This window comes from Myxine glutinosa, chromosome 6, assembly GCF_964187855.1.
Source record: "Myxine glutinosa chromosome 6, kmMyxGlut1.1, whole genome shotgun sequence".
In the NCBI taxonomy this organism is placed as follows: domain Eukaryota; kingdom Metazoa; phylum Chordata; class Myxini; order Myxiniformes; family Myxinidae; genus Myxine; species Myxine glutinosa.
In genome coordinates this window covers 189,001,558-189,029,234 of record NC_136266.1, presented here as the reverse complement: position 1 = coordinate 189,029,234, position 27,677 = coordinate 189,001,558, and the positions used below count along the sequence as shown (strand labels likewise).

At 48.1% G+C, this 27,677-nt stretch overlaps 1 protein-coding gene across 1 annotated transcript in view; it reads right to left on the bottom strand.

The window, feature by feature from the left end:
- The window catches only part of DHODH (dihydroorotate dehydrogenase (quinone)), a 183,178-nt gene that overhangs the window by 59,608 nt on the left and 95,893 nt on the right, over positions 1 to 27,677 (bottom strand). Inside the window, exon 3 of the mRNA XM_068119071.2 lies at positions 5,526 to 5,725. Coding sequence (XP_067975172.2) covers positions 5,526 to 5,725 — 200 coding nt within the window. The remainder of the gene's footprint in view (positions 1 to 5,525; positions 5,726 to 27,677) is intronic.

Below are 27,677 nucleotides of genomic sequence, written 5' to 3'. Positions count from 1 at the left end.
TGGCTCGTATCGAGCGATAAAGTTATTGGAGCATGGAATGAAGGTATTGGAAAGAATGTTGGAGAGGAGGATAAGGAAAAAAGTGAAGATCGACGAAATGCAGTTTGGATTTATGCCAGGAAGAGGAACGACAGACGTGCTTTTTATTGCAAGGCAGTTGCAGGAGAAGTACATGGAGCAGAGGAAGAAGTTGTTTCTTGGGTTTGTTGATCTGCAGAAAGCATTCGATAGGGTTCCACTACAAGTAGTGATATGGGCATTGAGGAAGTTAGGAGTGGAGGAATGGTTGATCAGAGTAGTGATGGCAATGTACGAGAGAGCGCGCTTACACAGCTGTAAGGACGAAGGACGGGAACAGTGGTGAGTTTGAGGTGAAGGTGGGAGTGCATTTGGGGTCGGTACTAAGTCCACTACTATTTGTAGCTGTGATGGAGGTGCTGGCTCGGAACGTAAAGCAGGGTTTACCGTGGGAGTTGTTGTATGCAGATGATATGCTGTTGATTGGGGAAAGTATGGATGGACTGAAGGAGAAGATGAACAAGTGGAAGGAATGTAATGGAGACAAAAGGTCTGAAGGTGAATATCGGAAAAACGAAGGTGATGGCAAGTGGTAAAGCATGTGGTGAGGTGGAAAGAACTGGGAAGTGGCCGTGTGCTGTGTGCAGGAAGGGTGTCGGAGTGAACTCCAATCAATGTACAATGTGCGCTGAGTGGGTTCATCACAAATGTAATGGTCTGAGAGGGTCATTAACCAATGTGGCAGCTACATTCAAGTGTAAGGTGTGCACAGACGGAGCTGCAGATGGAGGAAATGTTGAGTTGGATCTTGGAGACGGCGTGAAGCTGGAAGGTGTGAAAACATTTTGCTACCTCGGAGACATGCTGAATGGGGAAGGTGGATCAGACTCGGTAACGGTTGCTGGAGTGAGATGTGCATGGAAGAAGTTTCGGGAACTGAGTGGCGTGCTGACGAGGAGGGGAGTGTCGTTGAAGCTAAAGGGAAAGGTGTATGCTGCATGTGTGAGAAGTGTTGTGATTTATGGGAGCGAGACATGGGTAATGAACGTAGAGCAGCAACGAAGGCTGGAAAGGGTGGAAACGCGAATGGTTCGGTGGATGTGCGGAGATCGTTGAGAGAGAGGAAGACAAATGAAGAATTGCGAAAGATGATGGGAATAGAGCCTGTGGTGGGTGCTGTGAAGAGGAACAGGTTGAGATGGTTTGGTCATGTGTTGAGGAAGGATGAAAGTGACTGGTTGAGAAGAGTAATGGAAATGAATGCAGAAGGAAGTAGAGGACGGGGAAGACCAAGAAAGACTTGGCTGAAGATGGTGGAAGAAGAAATGCGGGCAAGGGGGTTAAACAAGGGGAGATGTAGAAAATAGGGCAAAATGGAGAAGATTGTCATGGGGCCCGCAAAGCTAACCCCCGCTCCAGCAGGGAAAATGGCCTTAAAATGCCTGTTGTTGTTGTTGTTGTATGCAGGTATACACAAAATCTGGGTTCTGGTTGTTAGGTAGAGAGATGCTATGTGTTAATATATGTAGTGAGTTATGTATATATTGTATTTCTGATGATACAAACATGTTTATACTCCATAAGATTGATATATTAGTGATCAAATGAAGTTTTATCGTAGACTGAGATACCACTCGGATCGTCAAAAAGACATTGCTCGGTCCTGGGAATGGTTGTTAGGTAGAGGTGCTTTAATCATGAAGCGCACACGTGACACTTGGGGATCTTTGATATTTGAAAAGCAATTAAAAACTGAAGCTGTCCTGAAAATTTCACCTTTATGGTAATTACTTCTGGGTTTAACACTAAAGTGACCGGACTAATCGTAGCCTTTTTTGGCAGGAACGTTTGAATGAAGAAATGTTGCATAAAATCCAAGGGGATGGTGAGAAATGAATTGACACGATAGAGAACGATTTTCGGTATCAGCACAGCTGTTTATCCAAATACAGGGCGTCCCTGCTTAACGTCGTCCCAGTTAATGTTGTTTCGTTATAACGTCTGTACTAATTAGATACCAATGCTTCACAGAACGTCGTGATCATTTACCTATAACTCGCTATTACATTGTCATGACATATAAACATCATGGAAAGCCTTCGGTGCTAACATGATATTTATGAGTAAAAGAAGAGGCAGAGCAGGAAGCGGTCAACCGTTGATGCTTTTTTTCAGGAAGGAGAAAAACGGTCATCTCAACAACTAGCAAAAGCTTTTGAGTCACAGCAAAGGGGGAGAACCTTCCGGAAATGAGTGACTCACCACCCTCCCACTCCACCCACCCACCCACCTTTCCACCCATCACCCACCTTTCCACCCATCACCCTCCGACCCACCCACACTCCACCCACCACCCACCCACACTCCACACTCCACCACCCACACTACACCCACTACACCCACCACACTCCACCGTCCATCCTCCCACTCCACCCACCCACCTTTCCACCCATCACCCACCCACCCGCCCACACTCCACCCACCACCCACTCCACCCACCACCCACTCCACCCACTACACCCACCACACTCCACCCTCCCACTCACCACCCACCACACTCACCACCCACCACACTCCCACGCTTACACTCCGCACACCCTCCACACTTACATTCACCACCCACCACCCTAACAACTCAAAACTAGTAGATGGTTTTATTGTACTAAAATGTGCTTTTTTTGTAGTTTATTTTACATTTACTTACAGTACCGTATTACAATATACAATACGGAATAAATAAGCAATGAAAAGTGTGTGAATTTCCTCAAATGTGATGCATTTAATGTGGGCAAAGGAACCCAACCCCATATTTGCATTAATTATTATCTTTAGGTTATAATATTGCAATAATAATTATAATAAGTAATGATATTTCGATTATGTATTTTATAGTACATGTTCGTGAACTGAAATAAGGTACTTTTATCAGTCGGGTGGCAAGGCTGGCCTCTGGATACTAAAACTAGAATGTCTAAAAAGGAATAAAACAGAGGCCAGCAAAGTGTCGGCTTTCGTGATCACCTTGCTTTCAGTGGGGTCTGTGGCACCGAGAGTAAGAGGCCTTGTACGCTGTGACGAGCTCTGATATTTCAGGAAACAACTTAGATTTATGGATCATACAGTCTGCAGATTCTTTGGAGACCAATTTTGCTGTACGGTCAATCCAGGAGAGGTCGTTGAGTCTATTCTAGTCCTGTTGGTGAGGTCTTGATGAGAATGAACATCTTCCAGTGGCTGACCATGGAAAATAAGTGCGTTTGTTTGATGATCGTTCTGGAGCGACAAAGGGAGAATACGATATTTGCCAGGATTGAAAGATGTGCTCCATTTGTCAGGGCAGCACCTAATCTTTTCCTGAAGATCCGCACAAAGTAACGCAGCTCCCGGCTGTCCGTCAGAGGGGTGGGAGTGCTGCGTGGCACAATGTGGAGTCATCTGCAAAAAGAGACAGGTTTCCCAGAACAATGGATTGGTCATTAAAGTAGATGAGGAACAATAATGGGAAAAATACTGCATTGCAGCACTTTAGCCTCTAATGGGGGAAGATGAAGTCGACAATCCAGTTATGCAGGCGGCAGGAACAAGACTGGGTAAAAACCTGCCTTGGGGAACTTTAGCCTCTAAAATGGAGTGGAGGTAGTCAACAACCCAGGCATGTTGGTGCCATTGCATGCCACGGGCAGCAAGCGTGTAAAGCAGAGCAGGCTGCCATTGCGTCAATGCCCAAAATATGTCCAGGGAGATGGCCCTGACCTCTTCGTTGAAATTTATGGCGTCCGACTTTTGCAGTGAGAGCAGCAGTAGAATGTAGAGAATTTATCCACTGGAAAAATAATCCACACTGATGGTAAGAGATCAGGGCGCTAGAAAAGAAGAAAGAGGATGTCGGCAGCAATGACGTGTTCCATGACTGTCATAAATAGGACCGCGGGGTCCTGAAGCTCAACTGCATCAGGAGCTCCCCTTCTATGCAGGGTCACTCAAACCCCCGCCCCCCCCCTTCCCCTCCTGCAGACTCCCATGGACCCTAATAGACAGAGTTAATTGTGATGATATGGACGGACAATGGTCAAGATCCGGCGAGGTACAGGGGCATGACACTCCTTAGTCATGTCATGAAGGTGCTGGAGAGGGTTCTGGATGGGAGAATAAGGAAGTGTGGAGAAGGAAATTGAAGAAGAGCAACAGGGGTTTAGAAAGGGTCGGGGAATGACAGATGGGATGCTCACACTGAGACAGCTGGTGAAGAAGTAGTTGGAGGTGTAAGGTAAAATCGCATTTGGATTTGTGGATCTGAAGAAGGCCTACGACACTGTCCTGAGAGAGATGGTGAGGGTGACACTGAGATGGATGGGAGTGCCAGAAGCAGAAGTTACATTGGTGGAAGAGATGTTTAAGGGAACAAAGGGAAGAGTTTTGCTTGGGCCTGGGATGTCGGAGGAGTTCAATGTGAACATCGGGTTGAGGCAGTGAAGCGCTCTCAGCCCACTCCTGTTTACCATTGTGATGGAGCTGGTAAGCAGGAAGTTAAACATGAAGAGTATTTTGGAGAGGATATTGTATGCGGACGATCTGGTTGTTGTGGTGAAGAGTGTGTGGGAGATGCAGGAAGTAATGGGGGAGTGGCAGGGGGCATTTGAGAAACATGGGCTGAAGAAGAGCGTGGAGAAGATTGAGGTGATGTGGGTCGGGCAGCAGAACAAAAAAGTAAATGAATATCAGGTTAGAGGGGAAGGAGATCAGAAAAGGAATTAGGTTTGAGTATCTGGAGGGAACAGTGACCAGGGATGGTAAGTCAGAGGCAGAGGTTCAGAGGAGGATTCAGGTGGTGTGAATATGTGGGGGAGGATGGTGCGTGTAATGGCAGACAGATTTCAAGGAGATTGAAAAGAAAGGTTCTGATGTCATAACGCCAGCAATAACTCGCCGACTCTTCGTGAATGACACCGTGTGATCATTAAGTCCACAACTAATGCTAGCAGACTGGATGCCCAGTTTAATGTCCACCCGAGGGACAGCACACGCATTGATGAATCGCCCTGCCTGTGAAACACCAGGATGACATTTTCTAGCTGGGTTGGGATTCAAACCTAGGAAAGACAGCTCAAAAGCGAGTGTGCATTTGTCTTGGGCCGAGATTATTCTGCCAGCCCAAAGATTGCATTACGTCACACATTATATCTTCTGCAAATAAGAATGTCGTTATGTTGTGGTACGGTCCATTTATGACTTTACTTGGTCTCAAAATTTTCCAAAATTTCATGGTCCATTCATGGAGCTTGTTGATCTTACAATGAGACATATTGTGAAGGAACTATAAATGAAGACTAATCTAGAAATACAAACTCTGCAAAGTCAAAGCAGTGGGACATCACAAGCCTGCAGCAGACTTTCATCGTAAATATCATAATTAAATAATATCTTGATTAAACGAGTGGCATTTCTATTATTTCCCACATCTTTACATTCCTCTCATTTGTTAAGGCATAACCTGATGAGAATGATACCTGTTGATGATAGCTTGGTCCTGTGAAAGACGAAACAGCCTGGGCTGAGCGTTCCCAGGCTGTGCTTTTGGGGTGACACTTCCAACCTCGACAAATCCAAATCCCAGACCAAACAGAGCATCTGGGACCTCTGCGTGCTTGTCAAAACCAGCTGCCATCCCCAGCGGATTGGAAAACTTGTGGCCAAATACGTCAGTTTCCTGTCACACATACCCACGTATTAGAAGTGCAGAGTGACCCCAAAAAAGTGGGCCCCAGGAAAAGTTTAACAACCTTCACAGCTTTCATTCATCTCTTTCATTTTTCAAGAGTTCTGAACTGAGTTAGGAGAGGGTGTATCTGCCAAGTTTCCTGAATCCGGTACATTCACACACGATGTCATGGACAAAATCAGGAAGGTCACCCAAGAATATCGTTTCCGTCGCTGACTCAGTTGCCCGCAGTCTCAAGAAATCTCTGGCACTGCAGTCAATAGCTCAATGTCAGCAAAGAAAGCTTGAGGAGAATTATTATAATGGTGCAGACAAGTTATGATTAACTTTGTTCGATGTGTCACCCTCTGCATTGAGCAAAATGGTGATAACTTGGAGCATATCATCAGTAATTTCATTGGGAAATTGTCAAATTTATTTGAACACAACTGAAAGTTTCAGGGACATCTTGACGATGAGTGATCAATATGATCTTTTTTTTTTGTATACTGAATCGAGGCTCGTGAAAGAGCTAACATTTATTTCACAAACAAATCAACCTGACAAACAAAATATATAAAAAGAGGGAGCGGAAGACAAGATGGGGAGAGAAGGGGAAGCACACAAACACAACATTTGAGAGCAGGGAGAAGCGCGGGAGGGAGAGGGCCTGGGGGGAGGAGGCGTGGGAAGAGGGGGATCAGGGCGCTAGAGGTGTAAAACACAAGGAGACCAAGGACTTCCAGGTCAGAAGTTGGTATTTCAAAAAAGTGTAGGATTTGGGGTGAAATTAGCGGGGGTAGAAAAGATCAAGGTTTTGGATGGGGGAAGATAAGAGATGGTGGTGAACAGCTGTTTTAAAGACCTGGAGGGTGGAGTGGGATTGAAGAGAGTCAAAAGCATCTGCAAACTTTGTTGCATTTGATGAGATAATATTTAAATTTTAAATTGTTTCCTGGGGCCCATGCTTTTGGGGTCACCCTGTATAAGGATTACTGTACTCTATAACCTACAATCCACAAATGCAAAAAGGTTAAATGGAATGTCAAAAACATATCACTTTTGAGTGTTGATTTGGACCACAATGGTAATCAATTTTCTGCGACGGTAACATTCAAAAACATCGCCTGTAAGTTTATATTCACAAATACTTGAACGGAAAATACAATGTGGTGGTGGGTTTTCCAGAAACATACCTGATGACTCTTCCTAAGAATGATGCAAGGCAAGTAGTATCGCTCAAACAGGGAATGTTCTGGACGCGAGAGTGAGCTATCAACATTCCAGGAATTTAACATAGAACGGTTCTCAGTAGAGAGCATATACCTCCACCTGGTTGGCCAAATCACTCAATGGTGAAGAATCACTTAAAAGTTACACTATCTGGATCCGGATCCGGATCTTCACCAAAATATAATCATTTCATCCTCGTCACATACGCTACACATCTCTGCCAAATTTCGTCCAAATCCGTCCACAACTTTTTGAGATATTTTGTTCACAAACGGACAGACAAACAAACAGACAGACAGGGGAGAAAACATAACCTCCATACATACACCTTTGGTGGTGGAGGCAAACATGGATTGTGGCATTGAAAAATTGGCTTAGTTTAAAAAAAATGGAAATGAAGTGTGGATTTGTGGTGTTATATTGTTTGTCATTAGTGTAAACACAAGCTCTGGTATGATAATGCTTGGAGTTAGCATGAAGGTGGAAATACAGAAACTGGTTAAATATAAATACCTGAGGCACTGATCATCAAATAGTCACTATTCTTAGCATGTAGGAATTGTGCGGGTATTATCGGTATTTTCTTCACTCCGAACACCTCAAGCTGTGCCTGAATGCAGATCCCACAAATCATCCAAATGAACCGGAATAGCAGGAGCCGATAAATAATTAAAATACAGTTTGACTGCCTGTCACGTGGTGAATCCCTTCACAGGTGTGTGAACTGGGAAATGAGGGCAGCACCAGTCAGTGTGGGGAAAAACAGACGTAGAGAATTTCAGTGTGAAAGGGAAGTTTAAAGGGGACCACCAACACAAATTTATTTATTTCTGAAATTCTGAAAGAATATTCTGAAAACATGGAAAATCATTAAAATCATTAATCACCGTCTAATTGGAAGGGAATTTTTATTTTTATTTTTCTGACAATAACAAAGTGTCAAAAAGCCCGAGAATGCCGATTTTCGATCTTGCCAGTGACGTCACATGATTAACTCACCTTGACCCAAATGGCAGCTGTACGTGGAGAAAGTGCATTCCAAGCTCGGATTCCGATACTGATTCCATCATCATTAGCAACTCCGAAGGTTCTCAGGATGTCAAAACAGATCAGTGGGAATTTGCAGAAACTATTGGAGACAAAATTGGTGATGGAAATGCTTTCAGGGGAATTGTGCAGCAGGATCGGTTCAAGCCTTATGTGAGTGATTCACACGAAGGTGGTGTGAGTGAAGATGACGGTGTTGGTAGTGCAGATTAAAACGCCAGTCGCATGTTCACAACAGATTGGTAGGTTTTGTTTTTCTGTTCAATTGACGGTTTATCAGGGACTTTGTATCGTATGATTAACGAGTTGAAGTGCCCGGCGTTGCCGAGGGAAAGGGGAGTGGAGGAGGGAGAGGAAGGGGGATTCGGGGGAGGATATATATATATATATATATATATATATATATATATATATATATATATATATATATATATATATATATATATATATACACAGGGAGCTGCAAAAGTAGGTATACAGTAAGGATTATACCAACAACAGGTGGATTGGACGTCGGGGAGCCGTTGACTGGCCACCACGTTCGCCGGATCTCACCCCTATGGACTTCATTTTCTGGGGATGTGTAAAAGACAGGGTTTTCGCACGCAAGCCACATTCTGTTGATGCCATGATTCAGTTCATACGGGAGGCTTGCCAGGAAATTGATGCTGATAAAGACCTTTGTGCCAGAGTGTGCATGGGTGTCCACACTCGACTAGTGGAGTGTGTGAATGCCAGGGGCAAACAGCTTGAACATTTGAGGGATTAATATGTTTATTATTGATATGTTTATTATTGATATGTTATTATTGATATGCTTGTAGAATCAATAAAATACGTATTGTGCGCACGCTTTGTTTTTCATTACTGTATACCTACTTTTGCAGCCCCCTGTATATATATATATATATTTATATATATATCTATATATATATATATATATATATATATATATATATATATATATATATATATATATATACAGTGGAACCTTGACTTACGAGTGCCCCAACTTACGAGTTTTTCGAGATACGAGCCGTCGCTCGGGCGGTTTATTGCTTTGAGATGCGAGCCGAGATCCGAGTTACGAGCTTTCGCCACCCAGTCACGTGGTTATCTTGCCGTGCACGTACAGTACGTATCTCTGTCGTATAGCGCTGCATTTTTTTTTTCGCATTTTGGTTATTTCGAGTTCACGTCGCCAGGTGGGTTCTGGGCACGTGGTTATCTTGCCGTGCACGTACAGTACGTATCTCTGTCGTATAGCGCTGCATTTTTTTTTTCGCATTTTGGTTATTTCGAGTTCACGCCGCCAGGTGGGTTCTGGTCACGTGGTTATCTTGCCATGCACGTACAGTACGTATCTCTGTCGTATAGCGCTGCATTTTTTTTTTCGCATTTTGGTTATTTCGAGTTCACGCCGCCAGGTGGGTTCTGGTCACGTGGTTATCTTGCCGTGCAAGTACAGTACGTATCTCTGTCGTACAGCGCTGCATTTTTTTTTTCGCATTTTGGTTATTTCGGAAAATTTCTTAGTTTTAACCATGGGGCCTAAGAAAGTGAGTGGCAAGTGCAGTGCTGAGAAGAAGAAGAGGATGATGTGCTTGGATATAAAACACGCAATCGTCGAAAAACATGAGCGAGGTGTCGAGGAGGACGTATATAACGGCAGAGGAGAAGAGCATGCCAGGCCACAACTTGTTCAGAATGCCGGCGATAGCTCGCCTTCTCTTTGTGGAAAACACGGTGAGATCCTTAACATCCAACAACTAATGGGACGCAAACGGGGCGCCCAGTTTAGCGGTACACACATTGATGAATCACCCTGCCTGTGATTCACCCATGACAGGTTATAGCTGCGTCGGGATTCAAACCCAGGCTGGACAGTTTAGACTTTAGAGTCAAGTGTGCGTACCTCCAGTCCAGGCCATCCTGCCAACTTGTATGCTGCATACAGGTGAAATATAAAGCGCGAGATATTTTTATATATACTGTATATTTAAAAAAAAATTGGTGTGGTTTTTGGCGGGCTGGAACGGATTAATAGCATTTCAATGCATTTCAATGGGGAAATTTGATTTGAGATACGAGCAATTTGAGTTACGAGCTCGGTCACGGAACGAATTAAACTCGTAAGTCAAGGTTCCACTGTATGTATATATATATATATATATATATATATATATATATATATATATATATATATATATATATATATATATATATATATATATATATATACAGTGAAACCTTGACTTACGAGTGCACCAACTTACGAGTTTTCCGAGATACGAGCCGTCGCTCGGGCGGTTTATTGCTTTGAGATGCGAGCCGAGATCTGAGTTACGAGCTTACGCCACCCGCCACCAAGTGGGTTCCGGTCACGTGGTTATCTTGCCGTGCAAGCATCTCTGCCGTATATCGCTGCTGCTTTGTTTTCGCATTTTGGTTATTTTGGAGCTTACGCCACCCGCCACCAGGTGGGTTCCGGTCACGTGGTTATCTTGCCGTGCAAGCATCTCTGCCGTATATCGCTGCTGCTTTGTTTTCGCATTTTGGTTATTTTTATTAAATTTTTAAATGTTTTAAATGTTTTAATGTTTAAATATTTAAATGTTTATTAACATTTTGGTTAGATTTTATTATAACTTTTGCCGAACTGATAGAAGCCGAACGATACATCCCCCAGCAAATCTTCAACTGTGACGAGACAGGGCTCTTCTGGAAAAAGATGCCGAGGAGGACGTATATAACGGCAGAGGAGAAGAGCATGCCAGGCCACAACTTGTTCAGAGTGCCGGCGATAGCTCGCCTTCTCTTTGTGGAAAACACGGTGAGATCCTTAACATCCAACAACTAATGGGACGCAAACGGGGCGCCCAGTTTAGCGGTACACACATTGATGAATCACCCTGCCTGTGATTCACCCATGACAGGTTATAGCTGGGTCGGGATTCAAACCCAGGCTGGACAGTTTAGAGTCAAGTGTGCGTACCTCCAGTCCAGGCCATCCTGCCAACTTGTATGCTGCATACAGGTGAAATATAAAGCGCGAGATATTTTTATATACACTGTATATTTTGAAAAAAATTGGTGTGGTTTTTGGCGGGCTGGAACAGATTAATAGCATTTCAATGCATTTTAATGGGGAAATTTAATTTGAGAAACGAGCAAATTGAGTTACGAGCTCGGTCACAGAACGAATTAAACTCGTAAGTCAAGGTTTCACTGTATATTGTTACGGACCGCGGATAGGATGTTGTTTTGCCGAGCGGATGGCGCCGCGGCCCTAACAGTTACCCCGACTAACCCGATTCCCGAACGTTGGCCGAATCGCGCCACAGATATTCAATGGGGAAAAGACTAACGCGAAGGATGTGAAGAAGAAGAAAGACAAAGGGTAAGGAATACAAATATAATTTATTTACTATTTACAGGCCCGAAAAAAACCAAGGAGAAGGAAAGATAATAAAATAATTTACAGAAGAACTCAGAGGCACAGTGCAATGCTAGCTTACCTACAGTCTTAATTAATACCCTGGGACAGAACAAACAAAAGACAGACTCACGCGGGGAATGATGACAGGAATGGCAGGAGGTGGATGGCTGGAGGGGGAGGAAGGTCCAGCTGGAACCGCAGCACGGTCGGGTCGGGGATGAGCAGCCGCCGCCCTCTCTCGATCGGCGCGTTTAGCAGCCGCCGTTCCTTCGCGGCCTCGCTCGAAACTGCCGTCAAGGCCCCAAAGCTGCTGCGGCTGAAGCTGCGGTGGCTGAAAACTGCTGTGGCTGAAGCTGCTGTGGCTGAAGCTGCTCTTTCAGGGATCCCTTACTCAACTCTTCCCAACTCAACTCTTCTCAACTCAACTCTCCTGGGGGCGTCGGGGCCGCGGGTTATATAGCCCACACCCTCGAACCTTCGCGAACCTCCCCGAGCGTTCTCTCTCCGCCCTCTCAAGCCAAACCCCCTAGTACTTAGTTGGTTGTTCGGGGCTGGCTCACTCCTCCCCTCTATGACAAGGTGGAGACACACCTTTCTTCTCCGAGATTACCTCGGGTGATGGCGGCAAATGTAGTTGGCAGTAGAAGTTTTGGGAGTGGGAATGGGGAATGAAAGGGGATCTATCTATTTCACTTGGTGCAATGGAGTATTTCAATTAATGGAAGACACAGCCTTACACTAATACACATAATAAGGATATAACTGTCAACAAAGATATATCGTGTCCTGCATGTATGTTTTATGGACTAACTACGGGAACGCCCTTTGACCTTTATACAACCACAAATGGAGGGAGGAGGGGCAATATTTTACAACAACCTTTTACAACAACATTTTACCACAACAACAAACAAAAAAAAACATTCTCATATCCACAACACTGCACCCTCCTCCCCTTAGGCACGTCCCGGGCCTATAACTTTTACCTTAGTGTGGCACGTAGGTGTAGTTCCCTCTACTTTTAACCTGACCCTGAGTGTGACAGTTTTAAAACACCAATAAATATGTCGCGCTGCTCCATTGCACCCTACCTAACAGATTCACGCCCACAGCTAACCGAATTGCGGAATGGTCTTCAAACTATAACACTTATGGTGGGGGCGCATTATTTACAATGACTCTGCTTTTATTTACAATACTAACCCAGGACCTGTGATTGTTCTTTCTGGGGGGGGGAGACAGTCTGCTCTGCATCAACGCACCATGAAAGCACCCAAAACGCACCAAAGCACCGTCAAGCACCAATCGGTGCACAGTCATCACTGTTCATGAAAATAAAAACAACAACCCCTAACCCTGCTGGTGGTCTCTTGCCCTTCGGCTCCCTCTGCTGGCTATTGCTATCTTCCAGGTGTTGTCATCTTCTTTGCTGGTGGCCTATTTGCAATAAAATAAAATGCACCCAACGTGTCCATTTCTTTTTTATTTATTTATGGCCCACAGGGCCGACTAGTGTGGTTCACCTGTGGGGCATCGGTGCCCTGTGGCCAAGGTCCGCCAGCAAGATCTCGGGCCTTCACGGCCGGTTCCAGCAGAGGGGCCATGCCCCAACCCATGGGGTCCATAAGTGGTGCTCAGCCACTGACATGTGGTCCATAATGTGGTGCATCGATGCAGACAGCTGTGGTTCTGGGAGTTTCGGGCGCACAATGGCGGACTCACGCACGCTCCCCTCGGTGCCCAGTGGCGCACAGGTCCTCATGTGGGAGACAAAAGGGGGGAAAAGACAGATGAGCGAGGGGTAAGGTCACAAGGGTACACATCAATACAGGCAATGCAAGGCGAAGTGTGTACGGAGAGCGAAGTGAGAAAGCTCATCCCTACCGTACGTCACCCCCCCTGTCACCTACTCTACCCCTTGCCCTTACCCCATATTTACAAAATCTACACCTTTACAAATTCGTCGCTAATGTCACGTCTTCCCCATATTTCCCCTAGACCAAATTCGTCTCCACAATCCCTCTATCCAAAATTTGCCATCACCCAATTCATCATCAATCCTCATAAGGAGGAAGAGATGGAACACCAGCACAATGTCACACCCACGTCATGATGCGTCTCACATTCCAAACATTTGCATCAAAATAATAAAAACCAACAAACCACGGCATGGTGCGGAGCTTTGTCACCTCAGGTGAGTGGATGCAGATGGTGCGAGGAGATCTTCATCCTAACTACTTTCTAAATGACTTTAATACACTTTACACTACCCGGGGTCTTCCCTGCCAATCCATTGGCCACCTTACTCCATGCGGTTTTAAGAACCAATTCCCATTGAACAAACTGTGGTGCTTCACAATTTGGGGTCTCACTCCCCCGATGCAACTCCCTGTGCCCTTGCACAATTCCAGGACTGGGGCGTGTAGCTCTCCCAGCAGGCCTACCCACCTGCACACCTCCACCACTGCAGTTGCCTCCGAGCTTACCTGCTCCTCACCTAACCTATCTAACTGGGGAAGGCCCCTCCTGGCTCTGTCACCCCTTGGTGCCCTCTGGCACTGGGCTACCCGGGTCCGTCCTCCGGATCCTCGGGCCCCATCCACAACAACTCTACCGGCTCCCAGAGCCCACCTGCGGCCTCACCTGGCCGACATCCTCACAGTGGTGGAGTGCCCAACCAACTACACACACTAACAGGCTACACGCCCAGCCATTTCCACAACACTAATGCACCCATCCAATCACCATTCTTCCACCACGCACCACAGATGCCAGTATCCAACCACAATTTACCTGTACCCTCTACCTAACACTTACACTACCCTCCCCGGGTACTCGTGATGGGGGTCCCTTCTTCCCCCATTCACACCTTCGCACCATCCACTCCACAGTTTCCCCCATACTCACTCCACGACCATCCATTCCAATACTCCATACACTCCACACTCCATGTATTCCACACTCCATGTATTTCACACAACCATTCTCTATTCACCTGCAGTTGCACACCTGTGCAATCACCTGGTGCCACCTGCACCCTCCTTCCTTCCTGGACCATTTGGTCAGCACCACTCACATCACTATCACTCACTCAAACACTGCTCCATACACCTGTCCAGTTGCACACCTGTGCAATCACACTACAACTCACAATCATTTACTCATACCCTACTCAATACACTTGCATGCACCTCCAACACTCACACGGCATCATCTGAACTACCTGTTGCCCTGCTAACTTAGTGCTCCCCATCTTCCCTTTAAACTAAGCACATACCACGTCATTATCATCCACACTAATCTACCTGCGTCCCCACTACAGGTATCATTGTCACTACCTATCCTTACCGTTACCTAAGGTCGTTTTCTAGGTCCCTACCATTATATCCTAACCCTCCCGGGCTAGTTTTCACTGCCAAACCCCATAAAACTAGTGCTCCTTTGCCCCGTTGCGAGAGATGGCAGAGTTGCCATCCCACCACATCGGGTATCTCTCCCACTACCAATTTTTCTCGTCCAAATTCAACAAATGAAAAATTTGCCAATCATCGGCCAATCATCACTCTGCCAATCATCAAATTTTGTTTTTCTAATTTCGGGGCCAAAACACTATCCTCATCATCACAGTCTACTCACTAGTGCCTCTCAGTGCGCCAATTCGTTTCCAAAGCTCTGCTTCGTAAAGCCGAGCAATGAATGCGGGTTGCTTGGTGCCGGCGGTTGGATACGTCCGGCATTCGGTGCAGGGAAGGACGCTTACCTGGGCCGAGATCCCACGCACCATCTCGGCACAGAGCCCTCCAATGGCCCGATCTCGACCTGCCGGAACGCCTCAACAAAAAGGGGTCGCCATGACGACCCTTCCTATCGGGCTGCCCGCTCCGCCTAGTGGAGCACGGACACGGCCGTTCAAAGCGCGGCCCGGCGTGAATCCCACACGGCGGTTCTTTCGAAACCGCCGCGGATCCCCGCGGCACGCAAAGCTGCCCGGTTCGCACCGAAGGCCCGATTCGGCTATACGTCGCTCTAACCGCTAACCCGGTTAACGTCGATGCTTCACCTGCATGCTTACACCCCGCAGCTCGTTCCTTGCTCATACATCCAGCCGTCTCCGTGCTCTTTGTCATTGCACCTTCCCTGACACACCCAGATACACTCATACCGCTTATAGATTTTGTCACACACCTGACCACCGCACACCTTTGCACACACTCGTCGTTCGCACACCTCACCAACACACCTCTTCGCGCCCCCTCCTCGGTCACCTCCTCTGTGACAACCACAGGTGTGCTCTCACTTGCACACCCAACCACGTGCCTCACTACCAATTCAAGTGTGCATTCCCACACACGCTCTACCATTCCAGGTGTGCATCCTTCCATTCCAGGTGTACATCCTTTCTCACCTGCCACAACCAACTCACGCTCCGTGTCACTCTCACTACTCTCACCTCCACACTCGGTCGCGCACTCACCCTTACTTTTGACAGCGCACTCTTTCCTCATGCACCCGTCCGTTACACACCTTTCTCGCGCATCCTCTTGCGCACACTCTCCCGTTACACCCTCCGTAACACTCACCACAGGTGTGCATTCTCCCTTACTCTTGACAGTGCACTCTTTCCTCATGCACCCGTCCGTTACACACCTTTCTCGTGCATCCTCTTGCGCACACTCTCCCGTTACACCCTCTGTAACACTCACCACAGGCGTGCATTCTCCCGTTACATCCCTTGTAACACTCCCTACTACGCGCTTCCATGTGCTCCCTCGCACACGCGCTACGACCAACTCACTCTCGACAGCACACTCACTCCTTGGCGCGCCCTTTTTCCTCACACACCCCAGAGTCGGACATTCTCGCACACCTCCTCTCTCGCACTCCGTACCTGTCGCATACTTCACCAACGGCCTGTCACGAACACCCGGATCCAAATCAATCCCCAAGCCGACTGAAGCTTCCCTCACACCATATACATTTCCGAATATATCGTCACTCACCTTGGTACCTCGTCGTCGCACCTCCTTCGCCACCTGCAAACTCTTTATTTGGTTAGCGAGCACACCATCACGATTTGAGCACCGACCTTGTACATATTCCATCACCTCCTCCTTTATCTCCCTCTTAGTTTCCCTCCGTCTCTTCTTAATTTCAATCACCCCTTCTTCCACCTCCTTTAACTTTTGCTTCACCTCTTTTATTTCCCGGTGCGTCTCCTCTATTTCGTCCTCTAACGCCACCTTGACCATTTCTATGTGCGTCGTCACCTCCCAGTCCTTTGTCTCCATTACCTCCGTCACCTCGTCCAACCTCGTTGTCAGTCCCTCACGTACCATCTGACATTCCCTCTTCGTCGCTATCAAGTCGTTCTTGATTTATTTTTGTGTCGCTTTTAACCCTCCTAGTACCGCAGTGTTCTTTTGTACCTGCTCCGCTAACTCCGTCTGTCCCACCGTCAGCTGTTCTACTCCCTTCGTCAGACCCTCTATGCCTGTAACCTAGCCGTATTATTCCTCACCTCTTTCTCCATACGCTTTTCACCTCGCTTTACCTCCTCGCGTACCCCCGAGACCTCCTCGCTTACACCTCGTCGTATCTCCTCGCTCATCTCCTCCATCTCTTTTGTAGATGCCACCCTCATCTGTCCCAATTCATCCCTCTGAGCATCCAATTTACCTTCTAACCCGATTTTCACCTCCTCTATCTGGTTCCCCATCCGTTTGATTTCCCGGGCGGATTGCTCCCCTATCTCCCGCAATTTGCCTTCCATCTTATCTTCTAGCCCCGTTAACCCATTCTTCACCTCTTTTATCCCGTTGTCTAACCCCCAAATTTGTTGTCTAGCCCCCCGATTTTTCCATCGAGCCTCCCGATTTTTCCATCGAGCCCCCCCATTTGGCTTCCCATCCTATCCATCATTTGTCCCATTTCTCTGCTTTCCGCCCTTGATTTATCCCCTTGCAGGTTCAGGGACGCCTGCATTTGTGCCATAAATTGCTCCATGAGGGCCTGCATTTGGGCCATCCCTCCCACTTGTGCAGCGGGTGCGGCCGCCATAGCCATGTGCGAGGCGCCATTTTGCGTCCCTTCAACCACGTGCGCGGGGGCGCCATTTTGTGCACCTGACACCTCCTCAACCACCTCCTCATTGCTCTCCTGCATTTCCTCCCTCTGATCCTGGGTTACTCCTAACCCCTCTTCTAGTTCCCCCACCGGCATCCGATCGCCTTGACTAGCCATGGCGCGATTTCAAAATTCAGGTTTTTCTTAAAACAAAACAAATTTCGGCAGCTCGTAATTTTGAGCGTGTTAAGCGCGCTTCGGGTCCGATCCCACTCCTGACACCAATTGTTACGGACCGCGGATAGGATGTTGTTTTGCCGAGCGGATGGCGCCGCGGCCCTAACAGTTACCCCGACTAACCCGATTCCCGAACGTTGGCCGAATCGCGCCACAGATATTCAATGGGGAAAAGACTAAAGCGAAGGATGTGAAGAAGAAGAAAGACAAAGGGTAAGGAATACAAATATAATTTATTTACTATTTACAGGCCCAAAAAAAACCAAGGAGAAGGAAAGATAATAAAATAATTTACAGAAGAACTCAGAGACACAGTGCAATGCTAGCTTACCTACAGTCTTAATTAATATCCTGGGACAGAACAAACAAAAGACTCACGCGGGGAATGATGACAGGAATGGCAGGAGGTGGATGGCTGAAGGGGGAGGAAGGTCCAGCTGGAACCGCAGCACGGTCGGGTCGGGGATGAGCAGCCGCCGCCCTCTCTCGATCGGCGCGTTTAGCAGCCGCCGTTCCTTCGCGGCCTCGCTCGAAACTGCCGTCAAGGCCCCGAAGCTGCTGCGGCTGAAGCTGCGGTGGCTGAAAACTGCTGTGGCTGAAGCTGCTGTGGCTGAAGCTGCTCTTTCAGGGATCCCTTACTCAACGCTTTCCAACTCAACTCTTCTCAACTCAACTCAACTCTACTCTCTGGGGGCGTCGGGGCCGCGGGTTATATAGGCCACACCCTCGAACCTTCGCGAACCTCCCCGAGCGTTCTCTCTCCGCCCTCTCAAGCCAAACCCCCTTGTACTTGGTTGGTTGTTCGGGGCTGGCTCACTCCTCCCCTCTATGACGAGGTGGAGACACGCCTTTCTTCTCCGAGATTACCTCGGGTGATGGCGGCAAATGTAGTTGGCAGTAGAAGTTTTGGGAGTGGGAATGGGGAATGAAAGGGGATCTATCTATTTCACTTGGTGCAATGGAGTATTTCAATTAATGGAAGACACAGCCTTACACTAACACACATAATAAGGATATAACTGTCAACAAAGATATATCGTGTCCTGCATGTATGTTTTATGGACTAACTACGGGAACGCCCTTTGACCTTTATACAACCACAAACGGAGGGAGGAGGGGCGATATTTTACAACAACCTTTTACAACAACATTTTACCACAACTAAAAAAAAAAACAACATTCTCATATCCACAACACTATATATATATATATATATATGTATATATATATATATATATGTATATATATATATATATTGTTACGAATCCAGGGGACGGCACTCCCGTTAGCAAGGGGGGGTTAATCCCCTGGTCCTGTTAAGCTGGCCGTCCGACCGGTCCTGGGGGTATGACGTCACTTCGGGTCGGTGGTGAGTAGAGTTGTAAGCCCAACCCGTCTTACTACCTAATTACCACCACCGGCCGTAAGCGAGGAAACACTCCCACCCGGGCCGCAGCGTGATTGGATTGCGCCGAGCAAAGCGAGCTGCGACTCAGGCCGTTAACAAGAGACTAAACCTGACTCCGAGCGTTGGCCGAATCGTGCCACAGGTACTCAATGGGAAGAAGGGACTAAAGCGATCGGGGAAAGAAGAAACCAAAGTAAAGGAAGAACAGATATTTATTCACTATCTACAAAACCAAAACCAAGGAAGAAACTAAAGGTAAGACTGTACAGGAAGAGGAAGAAGCAGATACACAGGGCAACCGTAAAACAGTCTTATACTACAACCCCGGACAAACAAACAGACTTACACAACAGGGAATGGCAGGAAGGAATGGCTGGATGGAGGAGAAGGTCCAGGCAGACGGCAGAGCAGGAAGGTCCGGGGAAATGCACAGCGGCGAGGTTGGCTCCAGTCCATGCTCCGGGCTTTAGGCGAAACCCGGCGGCAGCTGCACGTATATTTTCACGCGCGCTGACAATGTGAATAGATCACGTAATGTCAGCGGACCCACTCTTCTGCCTCACGATCCTTCGCACTCGTCTCCCTCTGACTCATCTGATCTCCTTCTCACCTCCTCTGATCTCCTTCTCACCTCATCTGCTCAAGCAGTCCCTCGCAGCCGCTTTAATTGTCCGTTCTTTTATCAAGCTGCCGGCTCCGATGACACGCCTACCGGTCGGCTCATCTCGGCGCTGGTTGGCCGGCAAGGGCTCGCTGGCTGCACCTCTGATGGTGAGTTCACGTGCCACACCTTGTTCTTGTGGTTCCGCCCCCCTTTTCCTCGGCTTGAGACCGCGTGCGTAATGGCGGCTTGGTGCCAGCAAACAGCCCAAGGCAAACGGCAACGAACGCTACCCTACTGCTACTGCACTTTGACGAGCGGGAGACAATTGGGGAAATTGAAGGGGCCTATCTTATTTGATTAATGCAACGCAGATTCAACTATTGGGAACAGATCCTTAACTGAAACACATAATAATGAGATAACTACAGAGAGGTCCTATGGTTCTCTACGTGTTGTACATGGACTAACCAGGGTGCGATCTTTAATAAAGCCAAATAATGGGGATATTTACAGGGGATCATTTATAAGGGAACATTTACTAAAATTTACAAAGTAAAGGTTCTAAAAACCGTAACACAGCACCCGTCTCTCCTCCAGGGCCGTCCCGGCCCGAAATAACTTTACTTAATGTGACACTCAGGTGTAATAACCCTCTACTATTAACCTTACCCTTGAGTGCGACAGTTTTAAAACAACTACGTATGTCCCGCCTGCTACGTTGCATCCTACCTAACAGACTCGTGCCCACAGGATAACAGAATTGCGGAATGGTCTTCAAACTATACGTTTAACCGGTGGGGAGCATCATTTACAAGACACTATTTGGTATTTACAATGCGACCTGTCATTTTGGAAGACAAAAGATGTTTCGAAAGAGGAAGGAGCATGCACTGCACTGTACCGATACACCATACCCACATGCCCGGGGATGCACAATTGATATTGCAGTGCACCCTCGAGCACAAGAGCATTACAATTCACCAAAGCACCAATAAGCACTAAAAGCACGAAAAGCACCATCCAGTGCTCATTTCCCACATGTCATCACATTTCAATAAAACAAAATGATGACCTTGTTTCTTGCTTCCCCTGCTCTGCTGGCCGATGTTTCCTGATGTTGTCGTTCTTGATGTTGACTCTTGTTTGCTTGCGGCCTATTTGAGGATAATAATAATAAAAAAACACAACGCGTCCGCTGTTTTTATTTAGGGCTAACAGGGGCCAACTAAGGGTGGTCCACCTGTATGGCAAAGGGGGCCACCTCACCGTGGTCTGCAAGCAAACTTTTCTCTGGCCATCATGGCCGGTCCCAGCAGAGGGGCCAGGCCCCAACACGTGGGGTCCATCAGTGTGGTGCTTGGCCACAAGAACGTGTGGTCCATAAAGTGGTGCTCGGCCGCATGTTGTGCGGTCCATAAGGTGGTGTACCGGTCCAGGCAGGCTGTGCAGCGGCGGCTCGGACATACAACTGCGGCTACCTGCGCACTCCCCCCTGGACCAAAAAGAACAAGCCGTGAGTGGGGAAGGAAAGGACACAGCAAGCATCGGGGCAAGGTCGCAAGGGTACACATTAATACAAGGTAATGCAGAGGTGAGGTGCGCAGGAGAGCGAGCGGAGAAAGCCCGTCCCTACTGTACGCCCCCCCCCCCCCCCCCGTCACCTACCCTACCCTTGCCCTTACCCCGTATTTACAAAATTCTACACATTTACAAATTCCGTCTCTATTGTCCTGTCTTCCCCATATCTCCCCTAATACCAAATTCGTCCACAATCCCTCTAACCAAATTTGCCATCAAGCCCAATTTCCAATCAATTCCTCCTAAGGGGGAAGAGATGGAACAACAAGCACAATGTCACCCCCACGTCGAGATGCGTCTTCCAATCCAACCAAACATTTGCACACATCAGTGGTGTGGAGTCCTGTCACCCTGGTGAGTGGATGTAGATGGTGCGAAGAGATTCCAATCCTAACTATACTCTAAATGACTTTAACACTCTTACTCTACCCGGGGTCTTTCCCTGCCAAACCATTGGCCATCTTACACTATGTGGTTCTAAGAACCGAACTACCATTGACCAAACTGTGGTGCTCACCAATTTGGGGTCTCACTCCCCCGATTCTTCACCCTGTGCCTTCGCACAATTTCCAGGCTGGGTCGTGTGGCGCTCCCAGCAGGTCCACTCACCTGCACACCTCCGCCACTGCAGTTGCCTCTGAGCTTACCTGCTCCTTACCCTAACCTACCTGGGGAAGGCCCTCTGGCGCTCTCACTCCACTACCGCCCTCTCTGGCGTCGGGCTACCCGGGTCCGTCCTCTGGATCCTCGGGCCCCAATGAACAACTCTACTGGCTCCCAGAGCCTACCTGCGGCCTCACCTGGCTGACATCCTAACAGTGGCGGAGTGCTCAACCAATCACACTCACTAACAGGCCACACACCCAGCCAATTGACTCCACTAATGCACCCATCCAAAACTCTGTGCAACTACTCGCACCACAGATGCCAATATCCAACCACAATTTACCTACTCCCTCTACCTACTTTTAAACTACCCTCCCCGGGTACTCGTGAAAGGGGTCCATCTTCCCCATCCACTCCTTTCGCACCAACCACTCCACTCCACGTATTCCACACTACTCACTCCACACCATCCATTCCATACTCCATTCCATCTATTCCATACTCCATTCACTCCATGCTCTATTCACTCCAGACCATCTATTCCCCACTCCATGTATTCCATGGCATTCATTTCATCCAACCATTCTCCATACACCTGTGCTTCACCTGCACACCTGTGCCCACACACCTGGTGTCACTTGCACCCGTCTCTCCTCCAGGACCATTCATTCAATACAACTCACAATCACACCTTTCACCATACTCTGCTCAATGCACAATCATACCAATCATCATGCTCACCACAAAGAACTTCCTGCACACACACTGCATCATCTAAGCTGACTACTCCCTTCTGAAACTCGCGCTCTCCAGTCTTCCCTTATACTAAGCGCTCCCACGTCATTATAATCCACTAATCTGCTACGTCCCCTCTACAGGTACATGTCGCTACTTAACTCTACAGTTACCTATTGTCATTTTTCTCGAAATTCCTATCATTTTATCCGAACCCTCCCGGGCTAGTTTGCACAGCCACCCCATAAACTAATGCTCATGTGCCCTGGGGATGGGAGGGATGGCAAAGTTGCCATCCCTCCACATTGGGCATCTCCCATTATCACCCCCCCCTCCCCCATCATCAATTTCCCCATCAAATTTGCCAATCATCTTCACCAATCAAATTTACCAATTCAATTTGCCAATCAAATTCACTATCCCTACCATCGTCCATTAAACTTCGAGCCTCAGTGCGTCGTTACATTTTCAAAGCTCGGCTTCGGAAAGCTGAGCAATGAATGCGGGTGGTTCGTCTACTGCGGTTGGGTCCGTCTGGCATTCGGTTCAGGGGAGGAGGTTTGGTTGGGCCGAGATTCCGAGGTCCACCTCGGCGCGGAGCCTTTCGGTCTCCTGCCCGATGGCCCAATCTTGCCCGGCCGGAACGCCGCAACCACAAGGGGGCGCCGCTCCGACCTCCTACCTTCCCTCAAACCAGGCCGGTCGCCTTGCCCGGCAAAGAGCGGACTCGACCGTGCGGGGCGGGGCCCGGCACGGATCGTGCACGACGCTCTGAACAGGAGCAACGCGACACCGATTCCCGCCGGTTCCCGCAGTACACAAAGCCCGGCACGGACCGGGAGCTCGCGTCGGCTAAACGTCGGTCTAACCGCTGTCCCGTTTAACGTCTATGCCTTACTCGCATGCTCACATGCATACGCGACCCCTTTCACACTCGCCAAACCCAGCGCTCCAACGCCGCTCGTACATCCCATGCACTTTGTTATTGCACTTTCTCCTACACACCACCCAGGTACACTCATTCCGCTCACAGACTTTGTTACACACCTGACCACCGCACACCTCCTCACACACTCGTCGTTCGCACACTTCATCAACACACCTCCTCGCGCCCACTCCTCGGTCACATCCTCTGTGACAACCATGGGTGTGCACTCTTTTGCACACCCAATCACACGCTTCACCACCAACTCAGGTGTGCATCCCCGCACATGCTCAACCATTCCAGGTGTGCATTCCTTCTCACTCGCCACAACCAACTCGCACTCCGTGTCACTCTCACCACCACACTCTGTCGTGCATTCACTCCCGTACTCTGTCGTGCATTCATTCTCACTCTCGACAGCACACTCTAACATGCACTCCTCTGTTACACACCTTTCTTGCGCACCTTCTTGCACACCCTCTCCCGGTACATACTCCGTACCACTCATGGGGGTGTATTCTTGCACACACCCAATCACCACCGCACACCCTGGCTCACCAATACCTTTCGCACTCCCCATGGTCGGACATCCTTGCACGCATCCTCTTTCCACGCACTCTGCACCAGTCGCACACCTCACCAGCGGCCTCTCACGAACGCCCGGGTCTAGACCAACACCCAACCTTGCGGAATCTCCCCTCACACCATATACATTTCCGAGCATATCGCCACTCACCTCGCCGCCTCTTCTCCTTTGCTCCTCCTCCGCCACCTGCAAACTCTTTATTTGGTCAGTAAGCACATCATCACGCTGTGAGCACAGACCTTGCACCAATTCCATCACCTCCTCCTTTATCTCTTTCTTAGTCTCCCTCTGTCTCTTCTTAATTTCACGCACCCCCTCTTCCACTTCCTCTAATTTTTGTTTCACCTCGTTTATTTCCCGGTGCGCCCCCTCGATTTCTTCCTCTAAGGCCACCTTGGTCGTTTCTATGTGCGTTCTGACTTCCCGTTCTTTCGTCTCCATTGTCTCTACCACCTCCTCTAACCTCTTCGTCAGTCCCTCATGTGCCGTCTGACATTCTTTCTTTGTCGCCATTAATTCCTTCTTTATCTCTTTTTGCGTCGCCTTCAACCCCCCTATTACTGCCGTGTTCTTTTCCACCTGCTCCCCAAGCTCCTTCTGTCCCACCGTCAGCTGCCCTACTCCCTGCGTCAACTCCTCTATACCCCCTTGTAACCTTGCCGTACTCTTCCTCACCTCTTTCTCCATGCGCTCCTCACCCCGCCTTACCTCGTCGCATACTCCCGCGACCTCTTCGCTCACCCTGCGCCTTATATCCTCCCCCATCTCTCCTATTTCCTTGGTGGATGCCGCCCTCATCTGTTCCAAATCGTTCTTCTGAGCGTCAAATTTGCTGTGCATTCCGTTTTTGACCTCCTCTATCTGATCCCCCATCCGTTTGATTTCCCGGGTGGATTGCTCCCCTATTTCCCTCAATTTGCCTTCCATATTGTTTTCTAACCCCTCTAACCCAGCCTTCATTTCCCCCATATCCTTCCTTAATCCCCCGATTTGGCTTCCCATCTCATTTCTCATTTGTTTATTATAATCGGCCCTCATTTCTGCCCTTGATTTGTCCCCCTCTATCCTCATGTCTTCACTCGTCTTGACCATAAGGGTCCTTATTTGCATCATAAAGAGGTCCAGATTCACTGGTTCCGTGGGCTCGGCTGCCACGGTCATGTGCGAGGCGCCGCCATCTTGTGCGCCTGCAACCCCCTCTGCCGCATCCTCATTGCTCTCCTCCTCCCTCTCTCCCAATTCCTCCCTGGGGTCCTGGATTGCCTCTAACTCCTCATTCTCCCCTACCGGCACCCGATCGCCTTGATCATCCATGGCACGATTTAATTTGGGTGTTAAACAAAATTTCGGCTGCTCGTAAATTTTTAACCAAATTTTTTAGATGTTAAAAAAAAAAAAATTGGTTCGGGTCCAAATCCCAACTCCTCGACACCAACTCGGAAGGTCCGGGCAAATGCACAGCGTCGAGGTTGGCTCCAGTCCATGCTCCGGTCCATGCTCCGGGCTTTAGGCAAAACCCGGCGGCAGCTGCACGTATATTTTCACGCACGCTGACAATGTGAATAGATCGCGTAATGTCAGCGGACCCACTCTTCTGCCTCACGATCCTTCGCACTCGTCTCCCTCTCACTCATCTGATCTCCTTCTCACATCCTCTGATCCCCTTCTCACCTCATCTTCTCAAGCAGTCCCTCGCAGCCGCTTTTATTGTCCGTTCTTGTATAAAGCTGCCGGCTCCCATGACATGCCTACCGGTCGGCACACCTCGGCGCTGGTTGGCCGGCAAGGGCTCGCTGGCTCCACCTCTGATGGTGAGTTCACGTGCAACACCTTGTTCTTGTGGTTCCGCCCCCTTTTCCTCGGCTTGAGACCACGTGCGTAATGGCGGCTTGGTGCCAGCAAACAGCCCAAGGCAAACGGCAGCGAACGCTACCCTACTGCTACTGCACTTTGACGAGCGGGAGACGATTGGGGAAATTGAAGGGGCCTATCTTATTTGATTAATGCAACGCAGATTCAACTATTGGGAACAGATCCTTAACTGAAACACATAATAATGAGATAACTACAGAGAGGTCCTATGGTTCTCTACGTGTTGTACATGGACTAACTAGGGTGCGATCTTTAATAAAGCCAAATAATGGGGATATTTACAGGGGATCATTTATAAGGGAACATTTACTAAAATTTACAAAGTGAAGGTTCTAAAAACCATTATATATATATATATATATATATATATATATATATATATATATATATATATATATATATATATAGTTACGGATCTCGGGGGTCGGCTCTCCCCTTATCAAGGGGGGTTAATCCCCTTGTCCTTTTAGCTGGCCGTCCCGAGTCCTGGGAAGCTATAACGTCCTTCCTGGCGCGGCGTTAGGTAGGATTTGCTAGGCCTCGGGGTTCGCTGATACCTAAGTACTAACGCCAGCCGGAAACGAGGGACTAACTCCCGCTCGAACCACGGATATGATGGATAATGCCGAGCGGTTAGCAATCCACGATCCGAGCTATTAACAAAGACTAAACCCGATTCTGAGCGGTTCCTAATCATGCCACAGGTACTCAATTGAGAGAAAGGACGGATGCGATAGAATTAGGGAAAACCAAGAAAGAACAAGGTAATTTATTACAAATATACAGGAGGAAAGAGGAAACAAAAGGATGTACAGGAAGAAGAAGAAGAAGAAGCAGGACACAGGGCAGTCTTATTACAGTCTTATTCTATACCCCAGACAAACAGACACACTCACACGGGGATTGTAGCTGGTAGGGTGGAAGGTCCAGGTGAATGGTCCAGGCGATGGGGTCCAGGCTCCGGTCCCGCGGGCGAAACCCGGCAGGCAGCTTCGCACGTAGTTGGAACTCAGAGCAAAAAGCGATTGCGTTTTTTCACATTTCAGCGAGGAACATTGCCATTCACACCACATAGGTTTTTTTTTCTTTCATCTTTAGATCCATATTTTTTTTCAGCGAGGAATATTATACACGGAATCTGAATCGGTGGCAGAGCAGCGCGCTGATTCGCTCAGAGCGATCACGTGATGTTCCTTGCCGCCATAAACTCACAGCAAGTTGCATAGATTTTAGCATGATTAGCATTTAGCATGATTTAGCATAGATAGTAGCATGTTTCACATATATTTACCTCAGCGCATTTCAGCGAGGATTATTATGCACGGAATCTGAGGCGGTGGCAGAGCAGTGCACTGATTCGCTCAGAGCGATCACGTGATGTTCCTTGCCGCCATAAACTCACAGTTACGCGTTCGCACGTAATTCAGAGTGAAAAGCGATTGTGTTTTTTCACATTTCAGCGAGGAACATTGCCATTCACACCACATAGGTTTTTTTTTCTTTCATCTTTAGATCCATATTTTTTGCCATAACGTAGCGCATTATGGCTCTCTCGAGCTCGAGTTAGACAATCACCTGGGAGCATGAAGCCACGTTGGCCACGCCCATGACACGACGCAGAGTTGCAA